At 43.9% G+C, this 13,721-nt stretch overlaps 1 protein-coding gene across 4 annotated transcripts; it reads left to right on the top strand.

Moving 5' to 3' along the window:
- Positions 1–263: 263 nt before the first annotated feature.
- On the top strand, positions 264–9,043 carry LOC142775937 (uncharacterized). Of its 4 annotated transcripts, XM_075878509.1 has the most exons (14): positions 264–410; positions 2,916–3,101; positions 3,558–3,719; positions 3,931–4,005; positions 4,685–4,753; positions 4,830–4,982; positions 5,373–5,429; positions 5,511–5,675; positions 6,170–6,235; positions 6,313–6,381; positions 7,302–7,522; positions 7,617–7,776; positions 8,506–8,634; positions 8,919–9,043. In XM_075878509.1, exons 1-14 carry the CDS (start codon positions 404–406, stop codon positions 8,966–8,968), a joined length of 1,569 nt encoding a protein of 522 aa, XP_075734624.1. In that variant the 5' UTR covers positions 264–403; the 3' UTR covers positions 8,969–9,043. The 4 variants fall into 4 exon arrangements, with proteins under 4 accessions (XP_075734624.1, XP_075734625.1, XP_075734626.1 ...); XM_075878510.1 differs by lacking the exon at positions 6,170–6,235; XM_075878511.1 differs by lacking the exons at positions 6,170–6,235; positions 6,313–6,381.
- Positions 9,044–13,721: the final 4,678 nt, after the last annotated feature.

The raw sequence follows: 13,721 nt of genomic DNA, 5'->3' as shown, positions 1-13,721 counted from the left end.
GAATAGCGAGCACGTTATTCTCGAGTGTCCAGTGTTGCAATGCCGCACGGTCCCATCGAGCAGACGACAACTGACCATGCTGACGACTGGGCTGGCCTAGGTTATCGTGAATAGAGCAGCATTGGAACTAGAACGCTGTGGGAAAACGAATGGGCGACTGAAGTTGTGGTGGTGCTAACAAAAAAAAAGCAGTACCTTAATGCGGTCACCATGCGCAGTCAAGGTGCTTTTAAATCTGGATGTCTACGACACTGTTTACCCATTTTAAAGTGACGCAACTATCATCATCATCATTATGGGCCTGCAGTAAGTCAAGTCGAGTCATTGGTCGAGTCAACATTCCAATACAACACTTCTCGCCATAGAGGAAGCTTCTCGCAGAAGCCCTCAAAGAATCGTAAGCATGCCAGGTGAGTGTCTTCTGTTAAATTTTCATATTGAAGTTGTAAGCCGCAAAGGTAAATAAATAAAAAAAGAGAGGACAGTTGATTTTCAGCCTCGCGCTGTATATCTTTACTGCTTATTCATGTATGTATGTACAAACCAACTGACTAGCCTAACAACGTGTTCTGGTGGTGGGTGTTCTTTGGTCTAGCCACCATTCTACTGTGCTCTGTGCTGTTCAAGATGGCTGAGAGCGCGGATCGCAAATTTCGGCGTGAAATTAATCGGCGCGTCAATGCTAGTTTTCAGCTTATTGACAGTGAGGCCGATGTCATAAATGACACGCGGTACGTTGACCGAGATTCCCGCAACGCCGAAAGAGAGAGCGACTTGCCCTCCGAGGCTTGTGCGGTCGACCTCGAAGACGGCCATCGTCGCCTTTGTGTTCATGACAGAGAACGGCCTTCGGCACACTCCTCGATCGTTCCAGAAACGGATGTGCCCCAAGGACACGTTTTGATTTCTGGCGACGCGTGCTACCCCAGCGGCTGCAGTGTTTCTGTGCCTCACGATCACACAGACTTCGAACGGCGTGCCTTCCATGACAGCAGCGCTGCGGCTTCGACTTCGGCGACCTCGCAGGTGAGGCAGAGGGATTCTTTCGAATTGGCACCGACTGGGAGTAACGAAGAGCAAGTTTGTGAACGCGGCAGTGTGGACAGCTTGCTGGCCTTTCGTGAGAGACTGCAAGCGTGGGCCTTACAATCTCGCGCATCGCACACTTCAGTTACATCGCTCTTGAGAGTACTACAGTCCCACGAATGCTTCAGCGCGCTCCCTTCAACTGCAAGGGCATTGTTACAGACGCCCAAGAAGTGCCTGGAAGTGTTGCAGCTGGCCGGCGGGAAATACCATCATTTCGGCCTCAGTGCAGGCCTACAGCGAGTGCTGCAAGATTGTGCAGAACTACCAAGAATTTTGAAGCTTAGCTTCAACATTGACGGTCTGCCGGTTTCAAAAAGTTCACGGGGCCAATTTTGGTGCATACTGGGACGCATAAGTAATTTGGAGGACAAAGCACCATTTATAGTGGGTGTTTTTTTCGGAAGCAGCAAGCCCAACAACGCGAATGATTTTTTGCGACCATTTGTTTGTGACATAAATGCTGCTATCACAACAGGGATTACCATTGGAGAAACTGCAATTCCTGTTAGCTTGTATGCCCTCATATGTGATGCACCAGCAAAGGCATTTGTATTATATGTCAGAAGCCACACAGGCTATTACAGCTGCACCAAATGTGACGTAAAAGGTGTCTACTGTGAGGGCAGGGTGTGCTTCCCAAACGTCAATGCTCGCAAGCGAACAGATGACAGCTTTCGCTTAAAAGTCCAGGAGGAGCATCACACAGGCGAAAGTATTCTTGAGGAACTTCCTTTTGACCTAGTGAAAGATATACCATTAGATTACATGCACCTTGTGTGCTTGGGTGTCATGAACAAGCTCTTGACACTGTGGGTACGTGGCCCAAAAGTGACCAGACTTGGAAGCAAAGTGCGTCTTGAGATGTCGGAAAAAAATTCTCAAATTGCACGGTGTGTTCCATGTGATTTTAGCCGAAAGCCGAGGAGCATTGCTGAACTTGATCGGTGGAAAGCGACTGAGTTTCGCTTTTTTCTTTTATATGGAGGACCCGTTGTTTTGTCATCACTGATTCCTGCACACATGTACAAGAACTTCTTAGCTTTACATGTGGGGATCTCTGTTCTTTCCACACCAGCTGCACCTGCAAGTGAGATAGAGTATGCCGGAAACATGCTCAAGTTTTTTATCCGGACATTCATAAGCATTTATGGCAAAGAGCATGTTTCACACAATGTGCATGGCCTGTGTCATTTGGCAGATGATGTTACACACCTTGGCCCCTTGGACTCATGGAGTGCCTTCCCATTTGAAAACCATATGTCCTCGTTAAAGAGAATGCTGAGAAAGCCAGACCTTCCCTTGGAGCAACTTTGCAACAGGCTTGCTGAGCAGGCACACCGTCCTCTGAGGCATAAGAAAACTGAAAGCCATGTCGTATTTGCTGCAGAGCATGCTGACGGGCCACTTGTTGCTCCATGCCGAGGCCCCGAGTTTAAAAAAGTAACATTGCCTGGCAATGTCATTCTTAGAGCTGAAAAGAGAAATGGGTGCTGTAGGCTAAGTGATGGGTCAATCGTCGTTATTGACAATTTTGCTCATCTCCCGTGCGGTGAGCCATGCATAATTGGAAGGAAGTTCCTCAAGTGTGAAGATTTTTATTCTCTGCCATGCCCTTCCTCCATACTGGGAATTTACTCAGTGTCTCAGCCTTCTAGTCTGCGGTATTGGCCTCTGAAGAACATCTCACAGAAATGCCTGAAAGTGTATTTGAAAAGGAAAAGCATTGTTTTCCCTCTTTTGCATGCTACAGTGCACATGTAATAAACTTTCACAACTGTGTCAGAATGTATACAGAATTTGAATTTGGCTTCTCTTTCTTTTGCAAGGTCAATACGTTGTCGTTCTCTTCCCAGAAGAGGATGATACATCTGGGATCATCCTCAAAAGTTGGCTGAAAGGCGACGGCTGCCTGTGGCCTCGACAAACTAAATATGTACATAGTTTGTTGAAGGCGAAAGCGACTCCAGGGGCTGACTGGATAGAAGTGCCTTGCACTGTTGTCCGAGAATTTGGTAAATTATTCCTTATTTATGCTGTTTTACTGCACGTTTTTCAGCGATTTGGTCAGCAATGAAGTAAAAGGTATGTAATAAACTGCAATTTCAGCATTGTAACTCTAATTGCCACTTTAGATCAAAGTAACTTCTTAAAAGTTTAGATGGGTTCGAGAATATCAGGAAAAGATATCAGAAGATGGCTTCGAAGAATATCAGAAGATAGCTTCGAGAATATCAGGAAAAAAAGAACAATTATGCGAAATCAAGTATCTCATATTTTGTGAATACTTGCATGTCAGCTGTCATTGCAGCAAAATTTAAATGATCCATTTTAATATCATGGGTGACTCTTAGTACCTGCTTGGTAATGACTTATGCAAAGGAATTGGAGTTCTACTTGTTATGTGTGACAGATCTGAGAAATGATCATGCTTATCATTTAATTAGTAGTTGTTGCCCTTCTTTCTGCAGATACATATGCCGAAGCACGGGCAAATCTGCCAAGGGTAGAAAATGGATCCAACTTGGACGGCGAGGCAGAACTTGGGAAAGGCAGAAGAAAAAAAAATAAGAGATCCTATGAGTCTGAAGATGATGAAGGGGCACCATCACCTCCAGCTTCAATGATAAGACGTATAACACCATTTTTGAACTTTACGTAAAGTGAACTGCTTGTACTTATGTTTTTTAATAGTATTGAATCTTTTTACATCCTGCAATGCCTATTTTACAATGATAGCCCCACGGAATTGCTCACACTGTTTTCTGTTATCTACCGCCAAAAGTAACACTGGGTTATCTGGCTTTAGGGCTGTGAAATGCTGATTCTGGCTTGCTTTCTTAGGGAGAAAACACAAGCGACCAAGAAATTTAGAGAATCGGCCACTGCCCACCCAGCCACGGTCATTGGAACATGAAGGTGATATGCTTCTGGGATAAAATCCTGTTTTTTTTTCTTGCTATTTTATTTATCTCTCCTCTTTACAACCCCTTTTTCTACACCCCTATGCAGGGTGGCAAACTGGTTAATAACTCCATGTTAACCTCTATTTACTTTTCATTTTCCTTTCCAAAATGTCATGTCAAATAGCATATGACATGCTTCTGACCTGCGATAACTGAGAATGTCAGCACGCATTTAAGTACTCGCTTCCAACCAAGAGTTTTTGCCAAAGGGGATATTGTACGTAAACCATGCACATCAGTTTTAGAGCAGCTCTTGAACACCCGTTCTTGCATTGAGTGGGGTCGCCATGGCCATCAGTGGCCTGATGGACATGAAAAAGTAACTGATAGACACAAAAAATTAAAACTGAGAAGAGAAATACCCAGGGTCGTATCGAATTTGGACACTTGCCCTTTGCTTGGTGTTGAGTATTCCACGACAGAGTGATGCTAGCGCTTGAAATTCATTTTTTATATCATTCTCACTGCACAGATTTGTAACTTTGATTATGTTGTAGACGGAGCTGATTTCATGCAAGGTTTGCAGGTTTTCAGGAGCCATGAAGAAACAATGGAAAATTTGTCTAATCTTCACATGACTATTCTACTGTCCCATTACCCGCTGATTTTTTCTTGCCTCTGTTTTCTAACAGGGTATGCAGACAAGGCAGGGCGGCAACCACTGCAGCAGCATCGCACCACAGGCCAGGAAGGGGCTTTATGTAAGACTATGTTTGATGAACAGCTCAAAGTGCATGTGTAGAATTACATTTCAAAGCTTCACTTATGTTTCTGCAGTGACTAGATCCAATATCAGTGAAGTGCCTGCGTTCGACTCCAGTTCACCAGCAGGCATTAGGCCATCACAAAGAGCCCCTTCACCGAGAATGGCATCACCTGAGGGTCAAAATGTTTACAGAGGTTCATACAGCAACAACTGCAGACCTCTGGGTAAGTGATACAAAAGCTGCCTTCCATGGGTGTCACTTTACGTGTGAAGTCTACCTTCATATTTATTGTGTGTTATGTATGCAAGTTGTTATTTTACTTTAGGCACCAAGTTTTCCATATGCTAAGCAATATGTTTAGTCTAAAGCTATGGTAGAGCTAAATGGCATGGATGCTTCTTTTCAGTTTTGGAGCAACTTACTAACTGTAGTTGGTGTGTCAAGTGTAAATGTAGTTCCAGCCTTCTAAACTCTGGAACAACTAAAGCTTTGCATCACTTTGCAACTAAAGCTTTGCAGCAAGTGTTGATGGAAAGATGGTGGGAGCTTCGCGTAACTGGCCAAAATAACTGTCCCATCACTCTGATTCTTGTCCCTTTTCTTTTTTATGCAGACAATCTTGAAGGGCCACCATTTCAGCAGCATTACAGCAGTCAGCAAGGGGCTTCATGTAAGACGGTATTTTTGATAAAATGCTCAGGGGCTGTTTTTAGAATTGTGCAGCTTAAAAGGCTCATCTATGCTTCTGCAGGGACTGCACCCAATAATTGCCACGAGCCTGGCTTAGGCTTTCCCTCAACATCATCTATGCCTGCTCAGAGAGCAGGATATAATGAGGGGCAAAATGTCATCAGGAATTCTCCTACCAGTAGACACACACCTTCCAATTCCCCTAGCACTAGAAGCATACCTTTTGGTAAGTAACATTAGAGCTTCCTTAGATCGGCACCTATTGTGATGCAGACTACCTTTATATTCATTGTTTGGGGAATACAAAGTGTTTTTGCCTGTACGTTATAAAGGTTTGCAAGTGCTAAGCAACACGTTTCGTCTGATAGCTGCACCAGTGGTAAACAACATAGGGTGCTTATTTGCAATTTCGGAACAATGTACCAAATGTAGTTGCTTTATCAAGTGTAAATGCCTGTTGTCTCAGAAAAATTGAAGCTAAGGTGCCAGTAATTAAAGCTTTAATACATAAACAACTGTTATCACCTTTTTGGTGTACAGAACATGCCTCTTGATCGCAGTGGAAATGAGAAAACTGCGTGTCACTTCGATGGCAATGAGCACGCTTTTACCCCATAATCAAAAAAAAAATATTTTTTTTTCAGTAGACAGAAATGACAGTGGCATCACTTTGTAGCAAAAACAATGGCAACTGTCACTTGTAGGAACTGTCACTTACAGAGCATGCAGACAACCTTGAAAGGCAAGTGTTGCAGCAACATAACAGTAGTCAGCAAGGCCCTTCATGTAAGAATACTTTCGATGAAATGTTCAGAGCTAGTTTTTAGAAGTGCATCTTAAAACCTTCATCTATGCTTCTGTAGGGACTGCACACAATAATACCCATGGGTCTTCATTAGGCTTCCCCTCTAGCAATAGAAGCTCACCTCCTGGTAAGTAACATTAAAGCTTTCTTACCCGGGTGCCACTTCAGAGGTGAAGACAATCTTTGTATTTATTGTCTAGGGAATACAGTTTTTTTTCTCTTTAGATTAAAATCTTTGCAAGTGCTAAGCAAAACGTTTTGTCTTATAGCTGTGCCAGTCGTAAGCAGCATAATTGCTTATTTGCAATTTCGGAACAATGTACTAACTGTAGTTGCTTTATCAAGTGTAAATACCTGATGTCTCAGAAAAATTGAAGCGAAGGTGCCACAATTAATACTTTTAATTCATAAACAACTGTTGTCGCCTATTTAGTGTAGAGAACATGCCTCTTGATCACAGTGGAAATGAGGACTGTGTGTCACTTTGATGGCGATGAGCACGCTTTTACCCCATAAATGAAGAGTTATATTTTAAACATTTTTTTTTTGCTTTCGTTGGGAAAGTGATAGTGGCATCACTTTGCTGCAAAAACTATGGCAACTGTTATATGTATGGTCTGGTCACACATTGTTTCAGTGCTTAAAACATTAAAGTATCTGTTTCTGCTTATTCTATTTTTCACAAATTCACTTAATAACCTAACTTTCAACAATTTTTCTGAACTTATTCCAAGTTTTTGTTGAAAACTAGGTTGTAAATATATGGGTACACTGAATCACAGCACGCAATGAAGGTGCTTCATCTCAGTGTCAACTCTGCATGCGTATTCAGGTCCTAAAAAGGCATCACTGAGCATGCTAACAAAATAACTGAAGCCATGTAGGCACAAATTTCTAAAACCGACAATAATGTGCAGAGAAGCCATAAACAACTGTGTGCTTGTTTTGCTGTGTTTAGTAGCACTTCTCATTTTCAATGTTATCTCAGCTTTTGCCATTTTATATGTTGCAATTCAGCGCTATTACTTCATGAACACGTCTTTACAGAATACGTGCGTCAACTCATGCGAATTTCGCAAACTATCCTGATGAGGCTAGAGCAGCTGGGACGACAGGTTGATGCCATGCAGCAGCACCTTTTCAACACAACAGTGAGGCTTCAAGATGAGACAAATGATGATGTGGTTTTGACACCGGTCAAGGATATTGACCAATTTCTAAGTCTTGAGGGGAGACTTGCTGCTGATGGCAACATTAAGCTAAAGCTTGTACGTCATTCATTATATTTTTCTATAATTTTTTTTTCTAGTCACTGCATTAAGCTACTCTTCTAAAAAAAATAATGACCTCAAAACTGTACAGATACAGCAGCTTGCTGGCCTTGGTGGCTCAACTTTTGGGGCAGCAGCCAGGAGGATGCTGGAGCTTCTGCTAAGCCTTGAGGTTGCTGTGCAGTTCAGCTGGGCAGGCCAAAAAGGCAAAAGGAAGTTTGTGGATCTAGGTGTCACAGATGTCATTTGCAGTGAGTAATTTGTTTCACAACACCATGTGCTGCAAGAGCCGTGTTTGAGTACAGACATTTCTAAGTCTGTTATCCACATTATCTTTCATTTGAAGTCAATAGCAAAAGAACAATCTTTTCATGAAAGCATTAAATTTTTTAGGATGCTTGCTAATTAAAATTATGTGCTTAAACGTGGAAAATTTTTAGCATGAAATATCTGTTGTCAGTAAGAAACCCTGCAGCTTCTTCAAGCACACTAGTATACTTGCATGGCACACATACGCAAGCATTCACTACTTGCAGAAGTTATTATCAGGTAGCACTACTAGGCATTCTTAACTGTAGTGGAAATCTTATGTACAGATGAAAACTAACAGATGGAAGCTCATAGTGATCACTGAGGATCTCTAAACAGGAATAAGTACCTAAGACAAGCTGGTCAACATTTTCATACATGGACGTATTTTCGTCAAAGGCGCCTCATCATTCTTTGCATGCTAGGTTTCAAAAAAGTTACAATGATGTCTTCTTCGTGGTGTTCTTCTTGTAATGCAACACATAGTGTCAATGTCAGTACTCTTGAAATTAACATGGGGAAGGATGGCAAGGACCTTTAATGATGATGTGCCCACCTATCAAAATGTCGATCATGCTGACTAGAGGTACTTCTTCAAACAACCTATGTAGCATTATATTAATGTATTATGTTTGTGTAATTCCTGTTTTATGAACTTTGTACTTTTTCAGAGGCCGTGAGGCGAAATTTTCCGGAAACAAAAAAAAATGACATCGAGTGTGTGATTAAAGTGTGGCTTCGGCATGCTGGGGAAAAGCTCCAGAAGCAGCGCTTAAGAACTTCTCGCACTCACCATGAGGGTGAGTTTTATTATCTGTGCTGTTGAAGCTATCATAACATATGATACTTTTGCTGTTATAGTTTAAATAATTTTCTTGCCTTACTCGAATTTTGATGTGTATGCAAGCATGAACTATATAAATCATTTTCACCATTATATAATGGCTAGTTCGTACCTGCACATTATGGTAATATAATTTTCATTTTATGCTTTCAAATCTGGCATGCTGTTATTGTCTTAATATTCTTATTGATACTCTAAATTCACTTGTGCTTCAAGATATGCTGCTTTCTATTACTACAGAATGTCTTCAAAGTGTCGCGTTGTCAAGCCCATCGGATGAAGACCTCTGAAGGCACAGGGCAAGAAGTCTCATCTAGTGAAAACTGCCAAGTTTCATTCCTGAAAATAAACATGTTTTCTGTGCATTGCTGTTTTTATTGCTATACTTGAAGAAATTGTTACTGAAACCTCACAGGCAGTGCTTTAAAGAGTGTGCATGTTCAGGCACTTTTGATTGATCAGTTGTCATTTCAGCGCTCCAAAAGAAGAATTAGAGCAACTTTTCGTAAGGTCTGATGAGTGCCTAGGTCTTGTATGCTTCGTCCTCAAAAAGTACTAGACTCATCATAATGTGCTCTTTTCTGGATGCCCTGAGGACGATCTGAGGCCGGACAAACGGACTGGTTTAGGACCACTTGAGGTTCATTTGAGGGCTTCCTCAGGTCATACTTTCGTACGGTGTAGGTCATCCTCAGGACAACCTCAGGTTGTCGGAGCGTTGTCTGGGTATCACAGCCCGAACAAATATGCACCTGTGTCACCACGCCCTAGCGATGCTTTCTAAGATGCATGTCGTCAACCTCCTGTGTGCTACAGCTGTGGTGCTCCAGGACGAATTACTCGATTCTGCCGTCGGCAGAGAGATATGACATCAAGATACGAACCATCGTCAAGACTTCCTCGCGGTGGCCACAGTTATGACGATCCTTGGTGGTCCACGTATCCCAATAGCACATATACGACAAGAGAGCCGATGTGGAATCTCCCCCGCTTCTGACCGTAGCTTGACACCTCCGCCTAGCTGAACGTGTTGCTCTCCTTCACTACGACGGCGGCAGTCGCCACCACCACTACCGGGAAAGTGGCCGGCGCAGGCGATGGAGGTGAGGTCGCTCAACAGGATTCACCTCAAATACCTCCGCCAGTTACGATTGACAAAAACCGGATATGTGTGTCAATAGACGGAATGTGTGCAACGGCTTTAGTGAGTACTGGTGCCACAGTTTCTGTTATGAGCAGTTCGTTTAAAGATAGCTTACGCTGCAAAGTTATGTTTTCTTATCAGGATTCTGGTAGATTTCATGGCGTGGGCGGGGACATACTTCGACCCGAAGGAGTATGTGCCGTCAACGTGTTGTTGGCGGGAAAGGTATTCCCAACTGAGTTCCTGATTCGGAAATGGTGTACACATGATGTTATTCTCGGCATTGACTCCCTTCAAGAGTGTGGCGCTTTCGTCGACTGTAGTAAGGGTGAAGTTTCTGTTAGCGGTGGCGATGCCCTTCCCGCCCTAGTTGAGCAGCCGCTGCCTCCAGAAGACTTACTGATTGTTTCCAAAGAGCTGACATTACCACCATGGTCTATATGAGTTCTGTAGCCGTATCTACTCTGTTAGCTGCAGTACCATTCTTTGATGCCGTCGTTCAACCTCTCATGGTTCAGTGGGCAAAGAAAGAAGTAATAGTGCCTCATTCGATGATCTCAATTACTAATGGCTGTGCGTTGTTATGGGAACCTAATTCTTCGTCTGCACCGATTATCCTTCCTAGAAGAATGAAGCTCACACTGTTCCATGGTGTCACGGAAAATTCTATTGTTGCCATTAATGACAAGGAAAGTGAGAAACGCGTGGGCACCTCTAAACGGAGTGCATTACATGGGTTTCACATTTTCAGCATGGTTAGCAAGAAGCTACGGTCACATGAACAACAAGAATTGGTCCAACTATTACAACGACATGTGTCACTGTTTGACTTCGGCGAAAAGGGTAAGCGACTATCTTTTCCATGCTCTCGAGTGCAGCATACCATTGACACAGGCTTTGCCCATCCGGTTCAGCAAAAACCTTATAGGGTGTCGTCATCCGAGCGGAAAGTTATAGCCGAACAAGTTCAGGACATGTTGCAGGAGGGTGTTATTGAAAAGTCGTGCAGCCCATGGGCAGCACCTGTGATTTTGGTTCGCAGTAAAGACGGTTCCTGGAGGTTTTGCGTTGATTATAGACGATTGAATGTCTTGACTGAAAATTATCTATATCCGCTGCCTTGAATCGACGACGTAATTGACTGTATAAATCCTGCTTCATACTTTTCTTTCTTCGATCTACGATCAGGATATTGGCAGATCCCCATGCACCCTGCTGACAAGCAGAAAATGGCATTTGTAACACCCGATGGACTGTACAGTTCAAGGTGATGCCAATTGGGCTATGCAATGCCCCTGGCACTTTGGAAAGATTTATGGACTCGATTCTTCACGGACTGAAATGGGAGATCTGTTTGTGCTACCTGGATGACGTTGTCAGTTTGGGGAGCACATTCGAAGAACATAACGTTCGTTTACACCTCGTTCTGGACTGTGTGAAAAAAGCTGGCTTGGTCTTGAACTCCAAGAAGTGTAGGTTTGGTGAACGGCAGGCCTTGACCATTGACCATTTGATAGACAAAGATAGGGTCAGGCCTGACACCGGAAAATTGAAGCAGTCAGCGCCTTCAAGCCACCCACGTCTGTAAAAGAACTTCGCAGCCTTTTCGGGTTATGTTCTTATTTTCGACGCTTTGTGCCTAAATTGTTGGACATCGCGTACCAATCGTCCAGCCTCTTGCAAAAAGACAGTGAATTCGAGTGGACATCTGAATGTGACGCTGCGTTTTGTCAACTCATATTTCTGCTGATATCAGAGCCGATTCTCCGCCATTTGGACCCTCCTGCTCCTATGGAAGTACATGGCCATCGACGCAAGCGGTATTGGCATCGGAGGCGTTCTTGTTCAATGTCATAATGACAGAGAGAATGCCGTTGCCTATACAAGTCGTTCCCTCAGCAAGGCTGAAAACAATTACACTGTGACCAAACAAGAATGCTTGGCAGCCGTATTTGCTATTCAGAAGTTTCGTTGCTACCTGTATGGACGTCTTTTCACGATTGTAACAGACCACCATTCCCTATGCTGGCTCGTTGCTCTCCGAGACCCTTCTGAACGCCTTGCACGCTGGGCTCTACTCCTCCAGAAATTTGACCTTATTGTTGCATACAAAAGTCAATGGCGTCATACCGACGCCGATTGTCTTCCTCGCATGCGTTTCCCAATGTCCCCACGTTCCAGAGGGGACAGCGCGATGATTCGGCTTTAGGCTCTTTAGTCGCCACTGTCAAAAGCCCCAAGGACAGTGGTCGCTTTTGTCTTCGCGATGGACTGTTGTACAAGGTCAATTTCTCGGCAAATGGTGCGCGGTATTTGCTAGTGGTTCCCTAAAGCCTGCGGTACAACGTCCTTCATTTCATGCATGATGAGCTGACGCCAGGCCATCTTGGATTCATCCGCACTTTGCGTCGAACTCAAGAGCACTTCTACTGGCCTAAAATGCGACAATGTACGAAACAATACGTCTCCAGTTGCGACAAATGCCAGTGCCACAAACGTCCTACAAGCAGTCCGCATGGCATCCTTCACCCTATAACGCCGCCCACAACAACTATCGAACAAGTTCGTATCGACCAGCTAGGACCATTTCCACGATCTTACAACAACAACCGCTGGATCATAGTCTGTGTCGATCACCTTACCAGATATGCGGAAACCGCTCCGATACCATCTTCCACAGCGGATTCCTTCGCCTCTTTCCTGTTACGATCCATTGTTTTTTGTCATGGTCCACCTCGTGTCATCATCAGTGATCGCGGTCACCAGTTCGTCTCCGACACTGTAGAGGAATTGCTTCGTCTCTTCACTTTGCAGTTTCGCCATTCAACGCCATATCGTCTCCAGACGAATGAACTTGTGGAACGCACAAACCGCACGCTTACTAATATGCTGGCTATGTATGTATCCTCGAATCACAGTAACTGAAATGAGATTTTACCATTCATCACCTATGCTTATTATACAGCGAAGCACGAAACGACGGACTTCATTCCGGTCTACCTACTCTAGGCTCGACTATCGCAAAGCTGCCTCGATACAATACTTCCATTCGAGCTCCATACGGACGATTCAGTTGCTCGAACACTGTGCCGAGCTGAAGAAGCCCATAAAATTGCCCATATTCGCACACAGACATCGCAAGATCGCTCAAAGCAGAGGTATGATCAACGCCACGACACCGCTTCATTCGAAAAAGGGGACCTCGTGTGGTTGTGGACCCCTCAGCGGAAACGTGGCTAATGCAAGAAATTTTTAGCACACTATGTCTGTCCATTCTTTATCGTAAATCACCTGAGTGACTTGACCTACGTGGTGGCCCGCTTGACGTCAGCGGGTCATCGGTGAAGCCAAACACAGTTGGCGCATGTAGGTCGTCTCAAGCAGTTCCATCCACACTACGCCAATAATTCGCCTCGCCCAGCGGGCTTCCCCTGTGAACCGGGGAATGATACGGTATGAGGTGGGCCATGGTTTTGGACAAAAGTAGAGAAAGAAGAAGTTAGTTGACTCGGCCTATGTTCGCAATCATCACCGATCTTAACCTGATTTCGCCTGTAAATAAACATAGTTAAACTCAATCTAACCGTAACAATATTAAAGAGGATGTGACGCAATAGCTGGTGAACAAGTGACGTCATTTTTGTGCACTTGCGCGAAATGTGAACTGAAACTAATTTTCATAGACCCCTGATCGCTAAGAACTCGCGCTAAGGTGATCGCCGGCGAGTCACCCACGAGTGCACTTCAAATCAGCACTAAATAGTCTAATACGGAAACATGACTAAACTGCAATATTCAAGTGTACTACCGTTCACTTTGCCTCAATTTTACAAGAAAACTTATTCTTAGAACTTCTATTCGCCGTTCGAGGCATCTGGCGCTGATGAAAAAAGGCAACC

Source organism: Rhipicephalus microplus, chromosome X (assembly GCF_043290135.1).
Source record: "Rhipicephalus microplus isolate Deutch F79 chromosome X, USDA_Rmic, whole genome shotgun sequence".
Classification (NCBI taxonomy): Eukaryota; Metazoa; Arthropoda; class Arachnida; order Ixodida; family Ixodidae; genus Rhipicephalus; species Rhipicephalus microplus.
This window is presented reverse-complemented; position numbering and strand designations above follow the sequence as displayed.